The sequence below is a fragment of the Capricornis sumatraensis genome, chromosome 6, assembly GCF_032405125.1.
Source record: "Capricornis sumatraensis isolate serow.1 chromosome 6, serow.2, whole genome shotgun sequence".
In the NCBI taxonomy this organism is placed as follows: Eukaryota; Metazoa; Chordata; class Mammalia; order Artiodactyla; family Bovidae; genus Capricornis; species Capricornis sumatraensis.
Genome location: NC_091074.1, coordinates 70,371,803 through 70,398,708, shown reverse-complemented (window position 1 = coordinate 70,398,708; position 26,906 = coordinate 70,371,803). Strand labels below are relative to the sequence as shown.

Here is a 26,906-nt window from a genome sequence, read left to right as displayed (position 1 = left end):
CAGCACGCCAGGCCTCCCTGTCTATCACCAACTCCCGGAGTTCACTCAGACTCATGGCCATCGAGTCAGTGATGCCATCCAGCCATCTCATCCTCTGTCATCCCCTTCTCCTCCTGCCCTCAATCCCTCCCAGCATCAGAGTCTTTTCCAATGAGTCAACTCTTCACATGAGGTGGCCAAAGTACTGGAGTTTCAGCTTTAGCATCATTCCTTTCAAAGAACACCCAGGACTGATCTCCTTTAGAATGGACTGGTTGGATCTCCTTTAGAATGGACTGGTTGGATCTCCTTACAGTCCAAGGGACTCTTCAAGAGTCTTCTCCAACACCACAGTTCAAAAGCATCAATTCTTCGGTGCTCAGCTTTCTTCACAGTCCAACTCTCACATCCATACATGACTACTGGAAAAACCATAGCCTTAACTAGAAGGCCCTTTTTTGGCAAAGTAATGTCTCTGCTTTTGAATATGCTATCTAGTTTGGTCATAACTTTCCTTCCAAGGAGTAAGCGTCTTTTAATTTCATGGCTGCAGTTACCATCTGCAGTGATTTTGGAGCCCCAAAAAATGAAGTCTGACACTGTTTCCACTATTTCCCATGAAGTGATGGGACCAGATGCCATGATCTTAGTTTTCTGAGTGTTGAACTTTAAGCCAATGTTTTCACTCTCCTCTTTCACTTTCATCAAAAGGCTTTTTAGTTCCTCTTCACTTTCTGCCATAAGAGTGGTGTCATCTGCATATCTGAGGTTATTGATATTTCTCCCAGCAATCTTGATTTCAGCTTGTGCTTCTTCCAGCCCAGTGTTTCTCATGATGTACTCTGCATATAAGTTAAATAAGCAGGGTGACAATATACAGCCTTGATGTACTCCTTTTCCTATTTGGAACCAGTCTGTTGTTCCATGTCCAGTTCTAACTGTTGCTTCCTGACCTGCATATAGGTTTCTCAAGAGGCAGGTCAGGTGGTCTGGTATTCCCATCTCTTTCAGAATTTTCCACAGTTTCTTGTGATCCACACAGTCAAAGGCTTTGACACAGTCAATAAAGCAGAAATAGATTTTTTCTGGAATCCTCTTGCTTTTTCAATGATCCAGCAGATGTTGGCAATTTGATCTCTGGTTCCTCTGCCTTTCTAAAACCAGCTTGAACATCTGGAAGTTCACGGTTCACGTATTGCTGAAGCCTGGCTTGGAGAATTTTGAGCATTGCTTTACTAGTATGTGAGATGAGTGCAATTGTGCAGTAGTTTGAGCATTCTTTGGCATTGCCTTTCTTTGGGATTGGAATGAAAACTGACCTTTTCCAGTCCTGTGGCCACTGCTGAATTTTCCAGATTTGTTGGCATATTGAGTGCAGCACTTTCACAGCATCATCTTTCAGGATTTGAAATAGCTCAACTGGAATTCCATCACCTCCACTAGCTTTGTTTGTAGTGATGCTTTCTAAGTCCCACTTGACTTCACATTCCAGGATGTCTGGCTCTAGGTGAGTGATCACACCATCATGATATCTGGGTCATGAAGATCTTTTTGTACAGTTCTTCTGTGTATTCTTGCCACCTCTTCTTAATATCTTCTGCTTCTGTTAGGTCCATACCATTTCTGTCCTTTATTGAGCCCATCTTTGCATGAAATGTTCCCTTGGTAGCTCTAATTTTCTTGAAGAGATCGCTAGTCTTTCCCATTCTGTTGTTTTCCTTTATGTCTTTGCATTGATCGCTGAAGAAGACTTTCTCAGCTCTTCTCACTATTCTTTGGAACTCTGCATTCAGATGCTTATATCTTTCCTTTTCTCCTTTGCTTTTTGCTTCTCTTCTTTTCACAGCTATTTCTAAGGCCTCCTCAAACAGCCATTTTGCTTTTTTGCATTTCTTTTCCATGAGGATGGTCTTGATCCCTGTCTCCTGTACAATGTCACGAACCTCCGTCCATACATCATCAGGCACTCTATCAGATCTAGTCCCTTAAATCTATTTCTCACTTCCACTGTATAATCATAAGGGATTTGATTTAGGTCATACCTGAATGGTCTAGCGGTTTTCCCTACTTTCTTCAATTTGAGTCTGAATTTGGCAATAAGGAGTTCATGATCTGAGCCACAGTCAGCTCCTGGCCTTGTTTTTGCTGACGTTATAGAGCTTCTCCATCTTTGGCTACAAAGAATATAATCAGTCTGTTTTCGTTGTTGACCATCTGGTGATGTCCATGTGTAGAGTCTTCTCTTGTGTTGTTGGAAGAGGGTGTTTGCTATGACCAGTGCATTCTCTTGGCAAAACTCTATTAGCCTTTGCCCTGCTTCATTCTGTATTCCAAGGCCAAATTTGCCTGTTACTCCAGGTGTTTCTTGACTTCCTATTTTTGCATTCTAGTCTCCTATAATGAAAAGGACATCTTTTGTGGGTGTTAGTTCTAAAAGGTCTTGTAGGTCTTCATAGAACCATTCAACTTCAGTTTCTTCAGCATTACTGGTTGGGGCATAGACTTAGATTACTGTGATATTGAATGGTTTGCCTTGGAAACGAACAGAGATCATTCTGTCGTTTTTGAGATTGCATCCAAGTACTGCATTTCAGACTCTTTTGTTGACCGTGATGGCTACTCCATTTCTTCTAAGGGATTCCTGCCCACAGTAGTAGACATAATGGTCATCTGTGTTAAATTCACCCATTCCAGTCCATTTTAGTTCGCTGATTCCTAGAATGTTGACGTTCACTCTTGCCATCTCCTGTTTGACCACTTCCAATTTGCCTTGATTCATGGACCTGACATTCCAGGTTTCTATGCAATATTGCTCTTTACAGCATCAGACCTTGCTTCTATCACCAGTCACATCCACAGCTGGGTATTGTTTTTGCTTTGGTTCCATCCCTTCATTCTTTCTGGAGTTATTTCTCCACTGATCTCCAGTAGCACATTGGAATTATTAGGTAATACTATATACTGAATATACATTTGAATTATTCAGTTCAGTTCAGTTCAGTCGCTCAGCTGTGTCTGACTCTTTGCGACCCCATGAATCGCAGCACGCCAGGCCTCCCTGTCCATCACCATCTCCCAGAGTTCACTCAAACTCATGTCCATTGAGTCGGTGATGCCATCCAGGCATCTCATCCTCTGTCGTCCCCTTCTCTTCCTGCCCCCAATTCCTCCCAGCATCAGAGACTTTTCCAATGAGTCAACTCTTCGCATGAGGTGGCCAAAGTACTGGAGTTTCAGCTTTAGCATCATTCCTTCCAAAGAACACCCAGGGCTGACCTCTTTCAGAGTGGACTGGTTGGATCTCCTTACAGTCCAAGGGACTCTCAAGAGTCTTGTCCAACACCACAGTTCAAACGCATCAATTCTTCGGCGCTCAGCTTTCTTCACAGGTAATACTATATACTGAACTAAAGACTGAGGAACATTTCTAGGTCTGTAATCCCTGAATTGTCCACAAGGTGGCAGTCTGCACAGGTGGCTGCTATACAGACCTTGCATGTTGGTTGAAGCCCTGGGAGATGTTGAAGGAAAAAGAGAGCAGGGAAGGAGGACTCTCCTAAAAGACTTTTCCTCTGGCTCCTCAGTAGGTATATGCTGTGCTCTCCCCTCCACCTTTAAAGTGTCCATCTCAGTCAGCCATGCAGGCCTGAGCTACAGCGGCCAAGCCTGGATTTCATGTTTCTAGGCTTCTCAGCTGGCTGGGCAAGGCTGGCGATCCGGCCCTCACTGCCCTGTCCAGCCTCGTCCGTCAGCAGCTGCACCCCTCCGCCACCCCACTCAGCTCTGCAAATTGCCTGAGCTCTCTTCTGCTCCTGACTCTGCCTTGTTCTCTCTGATCTCATGCCTTCAGACTCACTGTGCCTTCTCTTCGCTGTCCTCCCAAGCAGCACCTACTGGTCCTTCCAGACCCAGACGGCTGTTGGTGAGGCTGTGGACAAAAATAAACCCTTATGCACTGTTGGTGAGAGTGTGACTTGGTGCAGCCACTGTGGAAAACCATATGGAGTTTCCTCAAAAAACTAAAAATAGAACTACTATATGACCTAGGAATTCCACTCCTGGGAATATATCAAAACCCCCAAAAACACTAATTCAAAAAGATACAGCCCCCCCAATGTTCAGAGCAGCACTGTTTACAATTGCCAAGACATGGAAGCAACTTCTGTCCATCAACAGATAAATGGATAAGGAAGAAGTAGTATAAAGATGTGTGTGTATAATATACAGAAGTATATATATATATATATATATATATATATATATATATATATATATAGGCTTGCCAGGTGGCATTAGCGGTAAAGAACCCATCTACCAATGCAGGAGACTTAAAGACTCAGGTTCCATCCCTGGGTTGGGAAGATTCCCTGGAGGAGGGCATGGCATTCCACTCTAGTATTCTTGCCTGGAGAATCCCACGGACGGAGGAGTCTGGTGGGCTACAGTCCATAGGGTTGCAAATAGTTGGACATGACTGAAACGACTTGGCACATATGCACACACGTCTGTGTGTAACAGAATATTATGCAGCCATAAAAAGGACAAAATTTTGCCATTTGCAACAACATGGATGAACTTGGAGAGCACTATGCTAAGTGAAATAAGTCAGGCATATAAAGACAAATTCCATATGAAATCACTTATATGTGGAATCTAAAAAAGACAACAAATTAGTGGATATAATGAAAAAGAAGCAGACAGACATAGGAAACAAACTAGTGGCTACAGTGCGGAGAAGGAAGGGAGCAGGGGCAAAACAGAGGGGGGGACAGAGACACAAACCATCAGGTATAAAGTAAGCTGCAGAGATATATTGTACAGCACAGGGAATATGGCCAACATTTTGTAACAATTGTAAATGAAGTATGACCTTTAAAAATTGTATATATATTTTAAAAAGATCCAGTTCACAAAGCACCTTTTCCAGAAAGCCTCCTTGATTCCTTTTCCCCTAAGTTTGTTTCTGTAGCAGCATTTATCATACTGAAATTGCTTCCTCTCTGCCTGCCTTCTTAAGCACTTGCTGGCTCATCTATCCCCCAGCCCCTCCATGTCCTGCATAGGCCTGGCGGGCAGGGCTAGGTCCTCTGAGAGCTTGCTGAATGAACAATGAAGCAATGAATCTATGAATTAGGGATATGCTGTAGCGAGATGAATAGAGAAACGCCTTCTTCCCAAAGGGGGATTCATTTAAGAGAAAAATCTTATTTTTCTGCTGACCCTGGTTCAGGAAGAGACCAAGTGCTCCTTAGCACAATAAAGGCACATTATTGCTTTGAAAGGAGCAGGGCCAAAGGCTTGTTAAAAGAAGCCAACACTTGTCTCATGTGAGACTAGGCTGTGTCGTCTTCTAAAAATGAATATATTTTAGTCTCCCTTTGGCAAGGTGACTTCTCTTTCAATTATTTATAAGGAAACTGAGGGAGCTGGCTTACTCTCTTGGCAGAAAAGGAAAGTTCCAGGGGCTTCCTACCTCTAACAACAGCACTTATTCTATGTTCACAGAGCTGATGCTAGGGTTCTTTTGCCAGTTGCCAAGTGTGCCTAGTTTTTCAGGACCTGGAGAAGTAACCACAGGTGGGTTCACTGTGATTGGAACACGGGCCCTGATGGCCATAAACCCCCACTTTGACTGCACAACAGTGGACCACTCTAGTAAGTGATCACAGGTTCCTCTGGAAGGGCTTAGAGGAAGATTTATAGAATTTCTACAGAATCCTTCAAGAGGGTATAGCCTCCTCTTCCAACCAGCAGTTCCACAGCTAGATGAAATCTGATTCTGGATAAGAGACCATGGCTTACAGTGATTCTAATTGGCTTTTGAACACAAGATCCACAGTTTTTCCTACTGTAATAGAGTGAGTCACCTTTTAGTAGGATTCCTAGAGACAATGAGGGTTAGGGGGTGAAGGCATGAAAAGCCACTAATAAAGCCTGGTCACCAAGTCCTTCCTTCCATCCAGTGTCTTCATGTGGCCACACAGCGAACTCCAGCAATCAAGACTCTCTTGGGTCTCTTGTTTGGCACCCCTCCCAGGACTGGGCCATGGGCATGGTGCAGAGTCTGACTCTGAGTAAGCGCAGGGCCACAGGAACAACAGTATAAATGAATGAAAGAACCTGTTCCTCTGCATCTTTCCAACACGCACACCCCACTAAGCCACAGATACGTTGGCACGTGCTCCAGGACATCCAAGCATTACTTGTAGTAACAAAAGTACTGAAAACAACTGGTTGAATAATTACAGTTTTCTGCATTTAAACCCTCTGCAAAGTTAAAAAGTCCAAGGACAATCCAAAATGTATCACCATCTGATCACAGCCAAAGTCACTGTTGACTGTGAGATGCACCATGCCTTTATGAAGCCTGTGTGCTCAATCATGTCCAACTCTTTGGGACCCCATGAACTGTAGCCCACCAGGCTCCTCTGTCCACAGAATTTTCCAGGCAAGAATACTGAAAAAGGGTTGTCCTTTCCTCCTCCAGGCGATCTGCCGCACCCAGGGATTGAACCTCTGTCCCTTGCATCTCCTGCATTAGCAGGTGAATTCTTTACCACTGTGCCACCTGGGAAGCTCTTATGCAGCATCAAGTTGGGGGGGGGGCGGGGGGGCAGGGGAGCGGGGGGAGGGGGGAATGAGCCAATAAAACTCCACTCCATTGATTGTACAAGAGGTTGATTTCAGAGATGGTAAGAGGCGGGGGAACTATGGGAAAGACTGTGGGTAGAAAAACCAAGCACAAAGTAATGTGCAGGGTATTCGTGTGTGTCTGTGTGTGTATTTAAAGGGAGGGGCTATGCAATCATACGTACTTTTATAAAGATTAAAATTCCTGGAAAGATACCCAAGAACCTGATTTACAGGTGTGCCCTCTTGACACTAGGTTGGGGCATTGGGATATCAGGTGGAAGGGAGGTCCTCTTTTCATAGTTACATTCATTTGTTAACTTTGACATTTTAAGCCATATATTCCTTTTTTTTAAAATAAAATTTGGGAAACTACTAAATGCAAAGTAAAATAAAAGAGAGCATCCTTCTGGATTAAGGGGCACAGTACTTAGAGCCAGCCTTGGATCCGGAGATTGTATATCCAATCCTTGCTCTACTAGAGCGACCTTGGGCAAGTTCCCGCCCCTACGGGATCTCCAAGAGCCCACTGATTGTCGAAGAGCGGATCTCAGAACATCCCTCCATCCCAGAGCCCAGGCCAGGCCAGCAGCCCACCCCGCTGCGCTAGTCTCAGCTGGGCAGCCGACTGCTGGCGCCCGGCGGTGCAGGCCCGGCCAATCAGCGGTCGCGGGGCGGGCGGGGTGGCGGCGCAGCGCGCGCAGAGAGAAGCACGAAGCAGAGGCACCAGTGCTGTCCGGGAGCGGACCATGCCACGCTCACCCGGGCTCTTCCTGCTGCTGCTTGTGCTGCAGCCGCTGCCAGCCCTGGGCCTCGGGCTCCGCAGCGCAGGCGGACGAAAGCTGGAGTGCGGTCCGTGCCGACCCGAGCGCTGTCCCGAGCCCGTGGGCTGCCCGGTGCCTGGCATCGTGGCGCGCGACGAGTGCGGCTGCTGCGCGCGCTGCCTGGGCGCCGAGGGCGCGAGCTGCGGGGGCCGGGCCGGCGCGCGTTGCGGCCCAGGGCTCGTGTGTGCGAGCCGCGCCGCGGGGGCCGCGCCCGAGGGCACCGGGCTGTGCGTGTGCGCGCAGCGCGGCTCGGTCTGCGGCTCCGACGGCCGGTCGTACCCCAGCGTTTGCGCGCTGCGCCTGCGCGCCCGCCAGGCGCCCCGCGCGCTCCCTGGCCACCTGCACAAGGCGCACGACGGCCCCTGCGAATTTGGTGAGTCTAGCTTCTGCCCTGCGGTGCTGGGGCGTGTGAAAAAGAGGGACCCTGACCCTCTGCGGCGTGGGGTGAAGGATCTCTTGCTGCACAGCGATGGACAGCTCTGCCCAGGCCTCAGTTTTCCCTATGGGGTCAGTTTTCTCACCTGGCCAGTTACTCAAGAAGACGAGGGTGAGGGGTGTGTCTGTGGGCGGGGGGCAGGAATCCACGTCCTGAACCCTCTCTTACCAAGCCCTTGGAGTCACCAGTCACCTAGCTGATCGTAATTTTGGTGAGCCTGCTGTCCCTTTTGGTACTTAAGTACTTACTGATACAATTGTTTGCAGGTCTGGCATATTTGCCTCGGAAAGACTGAGAGTGTGGGAAGCAGGGTGTTCCCACTGGGTCCAGCTCCCTGGGGTCCCACCTTGGACCTGACGGGGGTGGGTTGTGTGAATGAAGAGGGAGAGCAGATGGAGATGCTGGAGGAGCAGGAGGAGCTGGAGCTGCAGATTGGGACTCTGGAGTCTGGGGATCAGGGCACGGAGGTTCATTGAGTGTGGAGTCCAGCCCTGCAGGGAATCTTGAGGAAGCTCTCACCCAGGACAGGTAAAACCTTGGGAGACCTAAACTCTGAGAGATTGTGGTGCCATCAGAGGCAGACCCCAGGTTTTATAAGACTGAAGTTTACAGAATTTGGAGGGTCCCACTTTAAGTAAGTGGTTCCACTTTAAGTAAGGGCTTCCCTGTGGCTCAGAGGGTAAAGAATCTGCCTGCAAAATGGGAGACCTGGGTTCGATCCCAGGATCCCTGGGATGGGAAGATCCCCTGGAGAAGGGAACGGCTACCCACTCCAGTATTCTTGCCTGGAGAATTCCATGTACCGTATAGTCCCTGGGGCCACAGAGTCAGACAGGACTGAGCGACTTTCACTTTTACTTCACTCTAAGTAAAGTAATAGAAAATGATTAATTGCTTGGGACCTAAAAACAGAAGTTTCATTAACATCACAATAAAGCCATTTATGGGTGCCATATTTGCTCACTTTCTACATGTAATGTTTCAAAACCAAACAGAAATAAACCAAAATATTCGTATAGGGATGCCCAGTCAAGCACCCTGCTGGGCCATTAGATTTTGGAGAAATGCCCCTTGTCTAGGCGGCCTGGAGGGGGAAGTGGAGAGTATAGGTGGGCTTGTGCCAGGGGAGTCCCAAGGAGGCCCACCTTTGGGGTTCTGGCCTGGGCCTGGAGACCCAAGAGCAGATATAAATGCTTCATTCAGTGTCAGGACTTCAGCTGCAACAAGGAAGCCTTGGGGATGGGGGACGGCATTTGGAAATTTCTAGTAAGTATTATCTTTCACCAAGAATCCCAGTTAGATGCCCTCAAGTCCAGGAGACCCAGTGGGTTGTTGGAGATGAGGCAAGAAGGCCCCTGTCTCTGGAAACTTGGAAATAATGTGCTGCCCACTGAGGGGTCTGAGGCAGCCCGGGGAGCACAGGCAAGTGACTGCTGGCTGTTCCGCACTGGGGCTCCCTGTGGAGGGGAGAGCTGGCTGCTGCTTCCCTGGCCGCGGCTTTGGGCTGGGCCCTTCCAGGGGCCGTGTCAGCCCCTGTAGAGTCACTGTTGAGCTCCCTCCACTTCGAACCTTTGTTTCTGCATTTAAACAGCCCTGTCTCCTTCCTTCTCCTTTCTGTCATGTTTTTACAATCTACTTTCCTCAGCAGTTAATTCTGCTGAGGCAAGTATCTTTGTTTCCAGACAGGTAACACTTCCACTCCACATGCAGGAGACATGAGAAATGCTGACCAGGTCTCCAGACTAACCGGTGCTGATGCTCTCAAATGATTCCTCCCTGGACTGGTACTCTGTTTCTAAGAGAGAGCTGCCTTGAAGGCATTTAGAGCCAATCTACTATTACACGGAGGAGACCGAGATCCTCGGGGCAGGGGACTCGTCCAGGGTGACCAGTAAAACCTGACTGGCTTTCAGGTCCCCAGCACCCTGTTCAGCACTGTTTCAGGATAGGACTTGAGAGTATTAAGTCAGGCAGGTGGCGGTTGCCATGGTTACCAGAGTGTGGGCAGATGGAGGTCCCGTACCCCTAATTCATTGAAAATTACCAAATGACAAGTAAATGTGACAGCCCCTTCACTCTGATCTGTGGGCTCTGAGCCCACCACAGGCACAGGCCCCGGGAGTAAAGATGTTTATGGAGCTAAACACAAGTAATTCAGAAGCTGCTTTTAATGATCCCAGGAGTGACAGGCGTCAGGCCTCCGCACAATTTAGCCTTTCTTCCCTACCAGCGGCTGTGTCATTGGCCACTACACAGACCCCAGCACGATCATCCCATTGCGTTCTGTCCTGAAGTGTTTGTGCGGCCCCTGCTCTTGGGCCCTGGTGAAGCAGGAAGGTGTGGACCAGGGATCTTTTCAGCTAGGGAAAATGGCACCTCATTCTGTGCTGCCCTCGAGCCAGCCTTTATTCAGACAACACGATGGGAGCACTTTTTAACAATGTCCCTGGGGACCTCGCTGCTTGACGGGAAACAGATCGAGTCAGAGGAGCAGCTGTTCGGCTTCGGTATTGGCAATAAAGTCACCCCTCCCCTGTCCTCTCCTGTGCCTTCAATAAGCCAGCACCTGACTTTAAGGGAATGAAGCCTCCGTAAATATTAGGTTTCGCAGTGTGGGACGTGTTCGTACCCAAATACCTCTGGTGTGATTTCAGGCTTAAATTCTGACCTTTCCTCCTATGCTCTGAAATGCCCCCAAATTCGAATTATGAGAGTAATCCTGTGATCAACACACATGTATTGAAGACTCACTGGGCTCCGACATAAAAATAATTTTTGGCTATTGGAAATCGCTTTTGCATTCCATCTTCTTTCTTGATTTTTTATAACTACCCTGGCCAGGTCTCACTCCCACTTAATAGAAGGACAAACTAAGGCCGTGAGAAGAGAGTTTCCTGGAGTCACATGACTGGTCGAGGTGGGGCTCCAGTTCCTGACTCTTTTCAGATGGAGTCATGTATCTATAACCTGCTGGCAACTTGATGAGGAAGGTGCTGCAAACTGGCTACCTTTGAATCTTTAGTTTCTCAGTCTGAATCCACCTTCCTTTTCCCCTCCAAGGCTCGCTGCTGGTGCCTCTGTTTCAGCACCTGGTGATGGCTCCTCAGAGGAACAGGGATAGCTTCACACAAGGGGAAGCAGCTGAGTGGTGCTTGAAAGATGGGTAGAAAATCCCTGGGCTGAGAAGCGGGGGCAGAGAAGCACCGCATAAACCAAGGCAAGGAGGTAGGAGCTCCTGGGGCAAGTGTGAACAGTGGAACCATAGGCAGTTCCCAGTGGGCTGGTTGGCGGAGGAGATGAGACCCAGAGTCGTCTGGGGCAGGCTCGTTGCGGGACTGGCGTGCCATGCTGCAGGGTGAACCTTCATTCTGTACTGAGGTATTGGTTCTGTTTCTCAACAGTAAGGTGGTGGTGTCGTTAGTGTTTTGTTATCATTACTTTAAAAAGCTGCTTTGTTCCATGTACCCTGATCATTTGCTAGCACTGGGAGGAGGTTGGGGTCCTGCAGACAGCAGGTTGAGGTCGTGTTTTGAGTGCTGCATTAGATAGGAACGGGGTACCATGCCAACCAAGCCCCTGAAGCGTCAGTGAGCTATTGAGATCCTAAATCTTAGAAAATTCGCCTTGGTTGAAATTCCAGTTCCACTTAGAAATCTCAGTCTGTGCAAAGCCTGTGTTACCAGGTAACCAGGAGATGCAGCGAATGCCACTTTGTGAGAGGGACAAAGAAGGGGGGCCTCGTGCTCAAAAGCCTTTCATACCGAGGGAGGGGGCTTGAGGCGCACACTGCAGGGAGCCGGATTAGGCTGTTTCTGGTTCCACATGTAATGTGACTATTAGCATAAATTACCAGGGCTGTTCAGGGCGCTGATTATTAAACCCTTTGGTTGTGTGCTTTTCCATATGAGCAGATGGGTTCCTGGGAGATGACTTTTGATATTCTTTCTTTCCCAAGCACCATTAACTTTAGACAAATCTTGGAGACATTAGGGAAGATCTTTTATTCCAGCCATCAAGGACATACTCAGTCCATGGGGTGGGGGGACAGCTCCCCACACACTACAGTAATAATATCGATCCTTTTCATTTCTATAGATCCACAAGGTTAATAACACAGTCACATCCATTCTTTCCCTTCAGCCCAGAGGATGTGGGGCTGTGGTCATTATCCTCATTTGCAGATAAGGAGAAAATTGTTAGCAACTTGCCCGGTGGTTGGTGGCCAGACCCCCAGGCATTTTGGCTTTCCCTTGGTAGTGTTTGAGCTTCTCAGGTGGCTCAGTGGGTAAAGAATCCACCTACAATGCAGGAAAGATCCAAGTTCGGGCCCCAGTTTGGGAAGATCCCCCCGAGGAGGGCATGGCAACCTACTCCAGTATTCTTGCCTGGAGAATCCCCTGGACAGAGGAGCCTGGTGGGCTGCAGTTTACAGGGTCGCAAAGACTCGGACACGACTCAAGCGACTGAGCACACAGGCACAGTCCTGTTTTGCCCACCCTCTGTGCTGCCTCTGAGGGTGTACACCTCGGTGACTGTTCTGTTCCCTGATGGGTGGGCTTGTGCCATCCCAGCATTTCCAGGGCTGTAGCTGACATGAGCAGAAGGAAGCAAGTGTTTAGCAAGGAAGAGCTAGGGAGACAAAACCAGCAGATTCCCAGGCAGGGCTGACCAGGCACCATCCTCTCCTGAAAGCCACGTGACTCTTGCCAAGGGCCAGTGGAGAGGAGAGCCCTGGCTCTTCCAGGAGAGTGGCAGCTCAGGTGGCAGTGGGCTGGGGTCTCCAGAAAGAGGGCTGCAGGCCACAGCCTCTGGAGCCTCCTGGGAAAGGCCCACCAATAGCCCGTTCCCCAGAGGCCCGTGGAGGGTCTCAGCATCTTCGCAGAGACTACCCTTGGGATGGCACACCCTGTGGAGTCTGCAGGTCCCTCCGTGCAAGCTGGAATCCTTGTGATTGTCCTCACAGGAGCCCACGCGGAGGGCAGCAGGGGGAGAATGGACTCCTGTGCCCATTTTAAAGAAGAAGAGACTGGGGTGTGGGCGAGACAGGACTGAGCCTGAGTTCCCAGGGTAGTCACAAGTTGCAGGGCCTCAGTGCCACACTTCAGTGAGCTCTTGGGAGCAGTAAGACTGGGAGCATCCTGCCAGGATTATGGACACACCACCCATTTAATGGTATCGTCACAAGAGCTGCTCCCTGGGGTGATGCTGGAAGGGTTTCATTTCTGTGCAGAAGAGTAAATGTGGCGGGCCTGAGATTGCTGTCCTTGGAAAGGCCCACTGAGAATTTGGATGTGTGGAGGCGTCCCACCATCTCCAGAATTGAGAAGAGTCACTCACTGCATGTGAACTGTACAATCAGCATGGTTTATGCTGCACACCTGCCTTCCTCTTGGGAGTCTGGAATTTTGGTATGTAGTAGGCAGAGGGTGCCTAGGGGACTGGCTCCCAATATAAACCCTAGGCACTGAGTGTCTAGCGAGCCTCCTTGGTAGGGGCCTGTCGTATGTGTTGTCACAGGTTGTGCTGCACAATTAAGTGGCTCGTCCTCTGCGACTCCGCTGGGAGAGGCTTCTGAAAGCATGCTCCTGGTTTCCTGAGCCTTTGCGCCATGAATCTCTTTTCCCTTTGCTGGTTTGCTTTGTCTCCTTTGTTGTAATAAATCCCACTTTGAATAAACTGTGCCAAGTCCCGTGAGTCCTTGTAGCAAGTCACTGATCCTGGGACTTGTCTTGGGGGCCCCCAAGACGATACCTTAGGAACTCATTCTTATTCTGGGATGGAGTCCATATGGCTAACATATGTTTCACCCTTAACATTCATGTGGAATGAATGAAATCAGAGTGCCTAGGTTTGCATCCTTGCTCCCCCAGGTGCTTCACCTTTCTGAGCTTTGGATTTCTTATATGTTAAGTGGAGCTAAAAGCACCTACTTCCCATGACTGGTGTGAAGATGAGAGGGTGTCAGACATGGAAGTGTCATCTCAGGAGAAGGCAGGATGTTATGGGACTGAGCCCCCTGGGCTCATGGTCTTACCCTGCTGTGTAAGGCTCGGTAACCCTGGCTAGCTCCCTCAGATGGCAGCTGGGGAGACTGCTGGAAAGATCAAATGGCTTAACCCTGTAAGCGGAAGGGTGGCATTATTACTATCATGATGGGATTCCCAGGTGGCTCAGTGGTAAAGAATTCGCCTGCAGTGCAGGAGACACAGAGTCGATCCCTGGGTTGTGAATATCCCCCTGGAGCAGGAAATGGCAACCCACTTCAGTGTTCTTGCCAGGAAAATCCCATGGACAGAGGAGCCTGGTGGGCTACAGTCATGGGGTCACAAAGAGTTGGCCACGACTAAGCACACACACACACACACACTATCATGATAATGATGGCTGATTTTAAAGAGCTATTATGGATAAAAATCTCTACATTTAAAATCAGATATGTTTAAATTAAAACTAGATTAAGCTACAGAAGGAAATTTTTTGAAATAACTGAACACTGCTATATCTTGAGTTATGGTAGTGGTTACACGGTGTATGCATTGTCAAAACTTAGAACTGTACACTAGAAAGAATGAATGTACTGTGTATACATTTAAAAATAAATCAAAGCTTGAATGTCACTTTATTGCCAAAAGCAGTGGGCTCTTTTGGAAAAGAAATGCTATTTTCTGGCGTGAAACTAGTGGCAAAAGGCAGTATTTCCAAGACGGCCTTTAACTGTAGTTATGGAAAAAGAGGGAAATGCAAGGAGAGAGAGAGAAAGATGAAATGTGATTTACTGGCTTATTCATTTAGGCTTGAAAGGGACTGATGAAATCTCATTTAAAATTTATGGCTCTACATGAACGGAAGTAACACATGCTGATTGAGTGTCCCTTTGGAATCTACTGAGGGCTTTAGAATAAGCTGCAGTTCTGAGTGTCCCCACAGCGAGCCATTTGAGGACTGGTTGGGCTCCGGGGGAGGCGGTGCTGGCAGGAGGACGTGAATAAATTAGACTGTCTCTGTTGTCCACTGCAGATGGGGCTCTGCCATAGAGCAGGGGTGCTGTGGTTCTTTGTGCTGGTTGGCCGGTGGCTGGGGCGTGCCGGGTGATGTTAGAAGCCTGGAACCTTGGTTTATTCGGGGCACTGGCTACACTCGGGGTTGTGGGTAGAGGTGTGGTGCTTAGAGGGCATTCAGTTGGTCACAGCAGGAGTGAGCTGATCAGCTGGAGGGGGAAGAAAAAAGCCTGGGGTGAGGAGAGCAGGGTTTCTGTTCAACTTACTGGAGGCCACTTGAGGTAACCAGGGCTCTTATAGGGCTCCTGGCAGCCCTGGGATCAATAGGTGGGAGTTACAGGACGCAGGTTTTAACTCCAGGTGAGGACAACCTTTCTTACTAGAAGAGTCAAGGATGGAAGGGCCTGGCTTTATAAGCAGTGAGCTCTCCATCACTGGGGGCATGCAAGTGGAGGCTAGGTGAGTCCATCACAGACCGTCAGGCACATGCTCTGGGGAGGTGGGCCTCTCCAGTTTGAAATAAGAAGCTCTAAGACAATTTCTCAGAGACCTTTTGGCGTCAGTTTGACAGGGTCCGCTCCCTAGTCTGTCTAGAGGGTCCAGACCTGTCCCATTTCTGCGCCCTTTCATTCTTTCCCTCCGTGCTCTTCATCCAGCCTTCTGTCTCTCTCCCTTTGTTCTCCTTTTTCACTGCAGCCTCACCTTGGCTGGGAAAGGCCCTTTCCTTCTCCAAGGCTGGCCTGTGGAGGGCAGAGGGCATGTCCATCAGTCACCAGGCAAAGTGCCAAGAGTCGTGGACTCTGCAGTTTGATGCCCAGGGATGAATGTGTTTACTCTTTAATTGGTCATGTGTTTCTTTGCGGAGTCATCTGTTTGACAGGCCTACCCTGCCCCGCACTTGCACACTGTGCTACCTTAAACCCTCCCTTTCACACTCAACACGTACTAAAATCAGCTCAGGGGCTATTATCCTCATCTCAGAAAGATCCCCTGGAGGAGGGCATGGGAACCCACTCCAGTGTTCTTCCCTGGAGAATCCCATGGACAGAGAAGCCTGGCAGGCTACAGTCCATAGTATTGCAGAGTCGGACACAAGTGAAGCAACTTAGCACACACGCATCCCCATCTTAAAGACAGCAAACCTGAGCAGAGAGCGTTCTCTTGGCCAGGCCTCCACATTGCACCTCCCCAAGACACTGGCCTCAGCTGCGAGGGTAGGCTGGGGAGACCAGATGAAGCACCTGCACTGTGAGGCAGGCTGAGATTCAGCAGGTCAAAGTGGGCAGATCCCTGGCACTGCACTGGGACACACCCCCAGGCCCTCAGGATGGGCAGCTGCGGTGCATCCCAAATAGAGGACAGGCAGGGCTGGGCGGGCAAGCATGGAGGGCCTGAAGGCCAAGGCAGCTGGGCTTCTTTTAGACCCAGTGTAAGCAGAGTAGGGGCTGGCTTCAGGGAGAAGGATGAACGAGTGCGGAGTATCAGCTAAGAACATCTAACTCAGGACTTCCCTGGCGGTCCAGTGACTTTCCCAATGCAGGGCGCTGGGGGTTTGATCCCTGTTCAGGGAACTGATCCCACGTGCCGCGACTAAATATCCAGTGCCACAACTAGGACCCAAATAAATGATAAAATAAGCATATAAAAAAGAATGTCTAACTCAAACGCCATGTGCTTTCCCGTCCCGCCTGGCAAGCCCATTCCCTCCGTCTTTCTGTAAAGTCCTGGCAGCCTAGCACCACATTGCCCAGTTCCCTGATTTACTTTCCTCTGGCAGCAGCAGAGGCTCAGCATCCATGCCTGCAGTTTTGCCCTTGAGGATGGGGATGGGGAGGTTGGTGGAGCCTGTGATATGCAAATGAGCATCTTGAACCGCAGGGGGTCTCAGCAGGGGGTGAGGGCAGCTGTGCTTTGTGGCATTATTCTTTGAACGCCCTCGATGCGGAAGGAGAAAAGCCCATCTGTTAGAAGACACCAGCCCCTCCCAGAGCCTGCCACCCTGTCGTGTAGTTGAGCTGTAAGCAGATGGCAGCTGGGAGGGATCCTGGGAGGGGTCCTGGGAGGGAGTGTGATGAGACCACAGACAGAAGTCGTCTTTCCTCTCTGGATCCCTGTTTTCCTGTTGGTAGAAAAGAGGCAATGAAGGAGGAGATGAAGCCATCCTTTCAGGTCTAAGGAGAGCTCCCTTCTAGGATGCCTTACCTCTGAGTGTGTCCTTTCCGTGTGGGGAGGCCTCACCTGTCCCAGCATGCTATGTGCAGGCAGGGGATCTCAGAGGTGAAGGGCTTGGCCAGGGTCAAGGTTGTCTTCCCTTGTCTTTTTCTCCCAGCTCCTGTGGTCATCACCCCACCCCAGAGTGTTCACAATGTCACCGGGGCACAGGTGTACCTGTCCTGTGAGGTGAGGGCTGTGCCCACCCCAGCTGTCACGTGGAGGAAGGTATTTATATCCAAGAACTTCTCTGCATGTGTGTGTGTGTGTGTGTGTGTGTGTGTGTGTGTGTGTGGCTGGGGGGAAAGTATAAATGTTTTGAAGTGTGCGTGTGTGTGTGTTTATCTCTTATGTGAATTGGAGGATTACAAAAAATATGTTTCATTCCTCTGCCTCCAGATTTATGATTTAAAACTTTTACCCCAGAGAAGGGGTGTGGCTGTTTGCTCCCTTTGCCACTCAGCTGTCCAGGAAGTTCTGCTGTTTATCTAGCCTAGGTCAGCTGAGATGACGTTAGAGCCTCATCTACTGGATCTGGGTTTTAGAAGGACTTTGTTGGTGGTAGGTGACCCGATCCTATCCTAAAACTAGATCTTCCTGCAGCTCAGTTTTTGAGAGATGGAGATGAGTACAGCCTATGTTGTTTTCTTATCTCAACAGCCCTGAGAAGGGCCATGAAATTCTGGTGGTGGTGATGTCTGTATCTCTGCTGTCCAGCAGGGGGTGCTGTCTGTACATATATTCAGGCTTAAGAAGAAACTGATGTTTAATAGGAATGAGATACTAGGGTCTCAGCCTTCAAGTCAGCGGGAAGGTGAAGACAGTGAGGATGTCTGTGGGATGGTCCTTATTCAGAAATGATTTTTCTAAATCACTCCTGGTTTTTCTGTCTTCTATAGGTCACACGGTCTCCTGAGGGCACCCAGGTAATGGAGGACCTGCCTGGGGACCACATCAACATAGCTGTCCAGGTGCGAGGGGGCCCTTCTGACCATGAGGCCACGGCCTGGGTTTTGGTGAGTATCTCATTTGTTGATACTCATGGGCTTCCCTGGTAGCTCAGCTAGTAAAGAATCCACTTGCAATGCAGGAGACCCCGGTTCAATTCCTGGGTCAGGAAGATCTGCTGGAGAAGGGATAGGTTACCAACTACAGTGTTCTTGGGCTTCCCAAGAATCTGCCTGTAATGTGGGAGACCTGAGTTCAATCCCTGGGTTGGGAAGATCCCCTGGAGAAGGGACAGGCTACCCACTCCAGTATTCTGGCTTGGAGAATTCCATGGGCTGTATAGTCCATGGGGTCGCAAAGAGTTGGACACGACTGAGTGACTTTCACTTCACTGGCTGTTATTGACTGGCCCTTATAAAGCACCTTTTATATTTCTGAGACATGTTACACCTTTCAAATGCTCTTATCCATTTCTCCCTGGGCCCTACAGTAACTGTGAGGAAATCAGGGCAAGTAGTATAATGCCTGAGAGCAGAAGTGATCTCACTGGTAGGCAGAATATGGCCTCAGGAAGATGTCCATGTCCTAATCCCTGGAACTGGTGGATGTGTTATATGGCAAGAGGGGAATAAGGTTGCAGATGGAATTAAGGTTATTAATCAACTGACTTTAATAAAGTTATCCTGAGCTATCTGGGTGGCCCTGATACAATCACAGGAGTCTTTTAAATGTAGAAAAGAGAGGCAGGGGAGAGAGCCAGAGATGGCAGTGTCGGAAGACATGAACTGCTATTGCTGGCTTTGAGGATGCAGGAAGGAGCCACAGGCTAAGGACTACAGGCAGCCTCTAGAATGCTTCTCTTAGGGCATCTGGAAAGAAGGAACCCTGCCGATACTCTGACTTTAGCCCACTGAGACCCATTTGGACGTCTGACTTCAAGAGGTGTACATAGTAAGTTTGTGTTGTCTTAAGCCGTTGAGCATGTGGTCATTTGTAACAGAGCCATAGAAAACTAATACACTTGACTAAGACCACATGGCTGGTAAGGGGAGTAGCAAGGGTGGGGGGCGGCGGGTGGACAGCACGTTCCCATCCTCCTCCAGGGCTCTCCCATGCCACATGCAGCAGTGTGGCTGAGAAGAGGGAATGCCCTGTGATTGAGAGGGTGATGGAGTAAGAAGGTAAGGGCCCATGTGGGGCTAGTCACTCTATCTCCATGAGCTTCAGTGTCCACAGCCTAAAAAGGGGGCTTTGGACTGGACCATGTCTGGTGACCCTAACAGCCTGTGACTTACTGGTGAGTCTCCTGTAATGTGAGGATAATGACGCTCCGCTTCAGCCATGATGGGATCAAAATGAGACAGGGTGCGTAAACCCTCTCAGGTCTGAAGTGACTCACAGTTGAGAGACGCTGTTCTGATGAGAGAAAGCAAGGAGGGCGCTGCTGTGCATCAGCTCTGCAGGGGTGTGAGATGGGCTCTCCAGAGTGCCCTTCTGATTCCGTCCCCACCTCTGCCAGGTTTGGCAACTTCTCCACCCAGCTCAGAGGCTCAGGATGCAACTGGGTCTGTGGCTTTTTCAAATCTAACATACTCCCCTGCTTTGTTACAAGGAGAGGCAGGGGAAAGGTGTTATTTTGTCCATGGGGTCACAAAGAGTCAGACCTGACTGAGTGACTGAGCACAGACACATTTTCCTTAGAATCTATACCTGTCACCTTCAATAAGAGGACCAGGTTGCTCTCAGTAAAAGGCAGGATGCAGGAAACATTAAAACGAGAGCCAGGATACAGAGGGTACTGAGAAGGAAGTTTAACTCTGTCTCAGCAGCCAAGACAAGAAGACAAATAAGAGGGTGAACTCGGTCTTATTCCAAAAAGCTGTAAGTGTTCAAGATCATTATGAACTAAGTAAGTGATTTTGCTGTGTCATCATGTATGACTGTATAAACTTGCCTGTTTAACTTCTAGATCAACCCTCTGAGGAAGGAAGACGAGGGGGTGTACCAGTGCCATTCAGCCAACGCAGTCGGGGAGGCCCAGTCGCATGGCACGGTGACCGTGGTGGATCGGAGTCAGTACCGAGCACCCCGCTTCCCCGCTCCAGATGACCGCCTGTGATGGGGGCATGTGCGTGTTTCAAGTCATCTGAGTTTGTACAACTCTGTCACAGAGGTTGAGATGAGTTATAAGATGCATAATAAATAAGAAGAAAAATACTGAATTGAGGGAAACAGAGGAAGGCAAACCAAGAGCAGAACATATCACAGTTGGCAGGTAGACTCTGGTGTGTTCTACACACATGTCACGCTGGGCTTCCCACTAGCATGCCAAGTCAAGAGCTGTGAACGTTAGGGGTGTCCAGGTGGAAGAGACCACTAATTTTTTTTATTTTTTTCTGCTTCTGAGGCTGAATGGAATATTTCCTCCAAGTCTGCGCTGTGAGGGTGCTGAGAGGGCAGACATGCTCACTGTGACGGTGCCCGGGTGAAAACACGCACAAAGAAGACAGTCTGAGCTTCATGGTTCTGTTCCCTTATGCGTAGCTCTGCAAGTAGTTAGAGCTTCTAGAAACAGGGAGGAAAATGTAAGGTGTAAAATCGTCCAACAGAAATTCAGTTAGGAGATGGCTCTTACAGTTGTCCTCCTGATACTTTAAGGTTTTATATATGTGTATTGTTATTTATATGGCTCAGCAGTAAGGAATCTGCCTACCAATGCAGGAGATGCAGGTTCGATCCCTGGGTCAGAAAGATCCCCTGGAGAAGGAAATGGCAACCCACTCCAATATTCTTGCCTGGGAAATCCCATGGACAGAGGAGCCTGGTGGGTTACAGTCCATGGGGGTCGCAGAATTGGATAAGACTTAGTGACTAAACGACAACAACAAATAGAAACATTTATGTATCAAAAAGCCAGGTATCAGGATTTTTTTCCCTTTATGTATACTTATGTATATACACGTGTATATATATATATATATATATATATATATATATATATGTTTCATATTTTAAATATATGTATAAGTATATAATTATATTTTTAAAACAGAAATAATACCAGGCTATGAATATAGTCTATTATAGTTGAGTTTTCAAAAGAAGTCACAAAGAGTCATGGAATTTTAAGCCATTGCCACTGCCCAGCTCTTGAGTTTTCTCTGCAGCCTTCAGAATAGGCCGGCTCTTGCTTACATAACTCCGGGGACACAGAGCTCTGTACCACCAAAAAACCATCGGTGGATTTTTCCAGTAATTGAAAGTTCCTCCTCATATTACGCTGGAATCTGCCTCTCTGAAATGCCCACCCATAGGTCTTATATGTAATTCTGGTATCCCCATAGGCACCTCTGCTCCCACCAGCACCCCTTCTGGTTGGGGAGAGATTTAAAGTTAGGGTCATTATCCCCACCTTCTGTCTAACATGTAGTTGAGTATGACAGAGCAGGCTTTTTTTCTCTAATTTTTTTTTCCCTCTTTTCTTCTAGGGTCTTAGAAACTTGATCACAGGATGATGGAAAAGTCAAGTCATGGATCATTTCACTTTGTGAAGAATTAGAAAAACTGTGTTTGTAGATGACCCCTTTTGTATGTTTTTAAATATTAGATGCAAACTAGATTCGTATGCAGATGTAGTTTTTAGCAGGGCAAACAAACCTTGGGAAAACAGAGTGCATGTAGCCTTTTTATACTTTTGAAATGAACAGCTCTGTGAGAATTCTTTTTTAGCTTCTCCCTCCGAGGGAAGGTCACATTTAAGTCCATGTAATTCTACAGGGCTGGACCGAAGTGTGTGTCCGCTGTGACTCTGCCTCATTTGTCTATGGTTGATTACTGGAGCTCTGTGATAGACAGTGTGTGTTTCAGAAGGAGGGGGAAGGTCTTGCTGTCCTCTGCCTGACCTCTAATTTGCTGTGTGATCTGGATAGTTCCCTCCCTCTCTGGGCCTTGATCTCTTCAGCTGTGAATGTGCTATTTAGACTGTATGTAACCTATGTCCTTTCAAACACTGCCATCCTGGAGTAAGATGATCCTACAGAAAAAATATGAGAAGTGTAGTCTCAGCATTCTTTTAAAAATAATATTCCCTCAAAAACAAATGCATTGCTTCACATGAGGGTATGGAGAGCTGGCTACAGCTTATCTATTCCTGCTATTTTCCCATTTTAAAGAGATTTAGTCCTACATGGAACCTTAACCAGGTTCAGAGGCTGGGTATTTGGGGACTAAGATATCCACTTATTAACAAGCCCAGTATTCTCTAACCAAGCAGGCAGTGGAGACCTGGCTTTTGGACATCAGACTGTAAAAAAAAAGGAGTCAACTGCTCTCTCTGGGCTGTAGATTAGAGTGTAGTAAAGTATATTTTACTTAGAGATGTTCTGAGTTCACCCAGAAACAAAACTTGCTTGCTTTTTTCTTAAGAAAGAAAGACGGAGAGTATTTAATATCTGGCTAAAGAAATAGATCCCCTGGGTGACGAGTAAAATTCTTTAAAATCAAAATTGGGATTTCACATGTGGATAGTTGTTAAATTTCACGAAACACTTCTCTGTCTGTGGTCACTTCCCATCTCTGGGATGGCAGGTGGGATGTGCATTAATGTCCCTCCCCCTTTACAGATGAAGAAACCAAGCTCTGAGAGCACAGTGCTTGCCTGAGGTCTGAAGCCTCTGAGGACTGGAGCTGAGGGCGCCTGGTCCCCTGGCACCCTTTCCACTCCGTGGTGCTACTTCTCAGGACAATTTGTATCCTTGGGAAGGAAGATGCTGCCAGTTCCGTGGGTTTCAGGGATTCTCCTCAAGGTCTGTCTCAACTTTTAAACCAACACTCTCATGACGCTCACTTTGAGCATCGCATTTTGGAGTCTTTTGGGAATTGCATTTTCTTCCTTTAAGCCTGGCTGTTCCACATCTGAAACGTTGGGGTGGCATCACCCTAACGAACACAGCAGGGGACCGTCCCGAGACTCGCAGAAACATGAGGTTCATTTGGGAATGCGTCCGTATCTTGCTGGGTGACCCTGAGCAAGTCCCCTTCACTTACTAAAGAAGGGAATGAAACTAGATCAGTGGTCTTCAAACTTTAACACAGTGGAACCCCTTCTTTGAATAAAGTCAGAACTGAAACTGATCACAAATGGGAAGCTGTGCTTGTCTGTTGGAGGCTAGGCTTTCTAGGGGACCGGCTCACATCCCCTTCCTACACAGCACACCAGCCCACCCCCATGACAGTGAGTTCTGTGTCCAAGTCTGTGGTTACTTCCTCTGTGATTTGAGTGATTGGGAGGTGGCTTGGGAGGACACTTAGTGAAACTATGTCAGAGGAAAAGGGAACTGTGGCTGGGGAGAACAGCATCATGCATTTGCTGATAAGCGCATTCAGCAAAATCAGTTGAATCACCTCTAATTTGCCCGGTGAGAGCTGGATGTGGACCCAGAGAGCAGGATGGATGGAGCCCTTGGGTGACAGGGCCGAGCCTCAAGGCTGCAGGAGGCTGGGTTCAGCATTGTAATGATGTACAAAAGTAATCATGTTACACTGTGTGAACTTTCCACCAAAACCAAAAACGTAGATTAATATGATTGTTCCACTATGAGAGGAGGAGGCTCTGAGGCTAAACAGATATGTGCTGTGAGTTACCATTCAGAAACAGGACTCCCTCAGAGCCTGAGTTTTCTACCCTATATTGATACATGTGATGATGTCACATAACCCCTGCACTCCAAAAATAACTGTTTTTAGGGACAATCTTTGTGGTCTCTGTACTTGAAACTGCTGTAGGTGGGTCCAGGCCCCACTGATACTTCTCCATCATTCCTTATGTATCATGCCCTTTCTTTTTTTTTTCCTGCTTGCCCACATCAGCTGCTTTCATCAGAATCTTCCTTACCTCTCACATCTGGGCTGTGGTTACAGTCCTGCCTGGTCATCTTGCTTGCAATTCTTAGCAAGCCCTAACTAATCATCTACTGCCAGACCAAACTTTCTCACTGCCTCTGAACTGGTGTCTCCCACTGTATAAGGCTCAGATGGTAAAGAATCTGCCTGCAGTGTGAGAGACCCAGGTTCAGTCCCTGGATTGGGAAGATCCCCTGGAGAAGGGAATGGCAACACACTCCACTATGGAGAATTCTGTGGACAGAAGAGCCTAGCGGGCTACAGTTCATGGGATTGCAAAGAGTCGGACACAGCTGAGCTACTAACACTTTCACTTTTCACTGTTTAACTCATTCACTTAGATTTGCCTTCTGTTACCTCCCACATGCATCCAGAATAGCATTCTCCAGAGAACAGGAGAGTGCAAACACTGGCAATATGAAGGTGTGTGCGACCTGGGCCTTGCATTCAGGTGAGACTGAAGTGGGGATGAGTGGGACAAGGTTGCCATCCTGCCACACAGCACAAGGTGTCTGCTTTGTGATCAAAGTAGGAGGAGATCAAGAACGCTTCCTGGAAGAGGTGCCATCTGAGCGGGGGATGGAAGTGAGTGTGGGAGACTCCAGGCTAGGCAAGGAGCACACAAAAGGAAGAGGGCTGGGGAAGCGAATGCAGTTTGTGCATGGGGACCTGTGGCCGGTGGTGGAGCTCTAGAGGCAGGTGGGTTTTGGGCCACACCCCTAAGTGTCATCAGAAGAGGTTGGAATTATGCTATAGAAGTGGGCCTGAGGAAGAAGTCAAAAAGCTAGTGTTCAATCCCAAAGGTATTCACTTTCCATCTTAAACAAAAAAGGGTGGTTTTCTAAGTCAAAATGATTTTTTTTCTTCAAGTGTTAGGGTGAAATGAATCCTGTTTGAAAAAAATTGCCTTCCCCTCTCCCCTAGAGATGCATGACGCAAAAAAATTAATAAGAGTGAGCAAATCAGTTGACAGTGAACAGTCTCCCTCTAATGAATTTCCTCATCCCCAGCCTTCACCAGAGCCTCTTGAACATTAAATCAGAGAATCATTATTATATAATATTTTAATTAATTAAGGGAAACGAAAGTGCCGTGGTGTCTGCAGCTGAATAATGAATTTAGAACTGAATACACTTGCCCACTCTCACCTCAAGTCAACACCTCTCTCCTGGGGCGTGAATGTTTCTACAGTCAGGGCTGCCTCTGAGTTCAGCCTTGACTGTGCCTGTGTCTCCTTTCATTGTGGCTGCTTCTTCCTTATCCTGATTTCCCCCATGATATTAGGGAATGGTTGGATGTCAGGGGAAAGGGTAAAAATCATTAGTATCAATACTAGAGAGTGGGGTGGGGGTGGGGAACAGAAGCCTCTCTCATCTCCATTGGTTAATCCACCCACCACACACATCTGCAGAGGACCAACTGGGATCCAGGCCCTGCTTGGTGCTGAGGGATCTACTGTTGCTCACACCCCCAGAGTTGCAGCCCTGGCTCAGAGAGCAGGACCTGTCTCTTGCTTCTGAAGGTGCCCCACTCATTCCTCAGGAAGAATGGGCATTAGCTTTGAAGCTGAAAGACCCAGAACCAAGGTCAAACCCTCCCGTGGTCTGTGGGTCTGGGGCACTTCCCTCTACTCTAGGAGCCTTCATCTCCTCATCAGTTCAGGGAGGTCAGCATCACTGCCCTGTGCTGCTGCCCTGAAAGTCCCAAGTGGGAACAGATGGGCACTGTCCACTCTTAGGGCTGTGTGCCTGGTGGCGAGGATGCAGGGAGAGAGGTCAGACATGCTGGAGGTCTATGGGAGACATAATGGGACAGAAAATCAAATCCATTTCATTATATACTCACTAACAAACAGCTACCACAAGGCAAGACTAAAAGTATGATGGTGCTATGAGTTCAAAGAGGCCAGAGATGGCTTGATTGAGATGGTCAGAGAAAGCATCCTGGAGGAGGAGGGTACCTCCAGAATGGTCCCCCGGCAGGTGGGTCCCCAGCAGGGCTCCGAGACAATGAGCTGACTTTGGGAGAGGGAGGAAGGAGAAATAGCATAAGCAAAGTTGGAAGGTAGGCGTGAACAGCCCCAAGGAGGATTAAACACTAAAAGCATCTTTGTAAGAAACTCTCTAACCACTGTGCACGCCTGCAAGGAGGTGCTGTGTGTGGTGTGCCAGAGTGAGCTGTCCTCTGTCTGAAACCTGAGGACAACATGAAGTGTTCCCATAATTAAGTAGCCTTCAAATTAATTAACAAAGTAGCCACCAGAGGTCAGTCTCGCACCCATAATACAACCAACCCAAACAAGTTCGTAAATGGCCTGGAATCTGGGTGATGGAGCGGCAGCCCCGATGGCTCCAGCAAAGAAGCTGGGTGTTTGGGATTGTTTGGCATGGCTGTGGGCGCTACAGACTTTGGCATTTCATTAGCTGTACTCTGTGTGTGACTCCCTCTCCTCTATCTCCTGGACCCAATGCTAACGTCTGTGTTACTCAGAAGGGGGGTTGCCCACACCAACAAGCAATTCTGACACCAGCAGGGAGTGGAATTCAACTCAGTTCTGACACTGTCTACCCAGAGATGGGGACAGGGCCACTGGATGTCTCCCCACCCTACACACCCCGAACTTCAGATGCCAGTCGCAAGTCCAGGTTGTCACCTGTACTTCTGACTGACAAGCTTGGATTGGAGATTCCCATGAACCCCTCATTCCTTGGGTTCAGTTAATTTGCTAGAGCATGGACTTCAGGAATCATTTTACTTACTAGAGCTCTAGTTTATTCATACGAGAATGTAACTCAGGAAGTCAGCCAGACAAGATGCACATGGACAAGGCATGGAGCTCCCACATCCTCTCCCAAGCTCCCCTCTCTCCCTGGAGTCTCCACATGTTCACCAAAACTTCCTGAAGCCAGTCCTTTGTGGTTTTATGGAGGCTTTGGGACAGACATAACTGATTAAATCATTGGCCATTGGCAATTGATT

At 48.4% G+C, this 26,906-nt stretch overlaps 1 protein-coding gene across 1 annotated transcript; it reads left to right on the top strand.

Annotated features, from left to right (window-relative positions):
• Positions 1-7,358: 7,358 nt before the first annotated feature.
• Positions 7,359-20,145, top strand: IGFBPL1 (insulin like growth factor binding protein like 1). The gene is made up of 4 exons (XM_068973528.1): positions 7,359-7,806; positions 17,197-17,306; positions 17,978-18,094; positions 19,996-20,145. Exons 1-4 carry the CDS (start codon positions 7,359-7,361, stop codon positions 20,143-20,145), a joined length of 825 nt encoding a protein of 274 aa, XP_068829629.1.
• Positions 20,146-26,906: the final 6,761 nt, after the last annotated feature.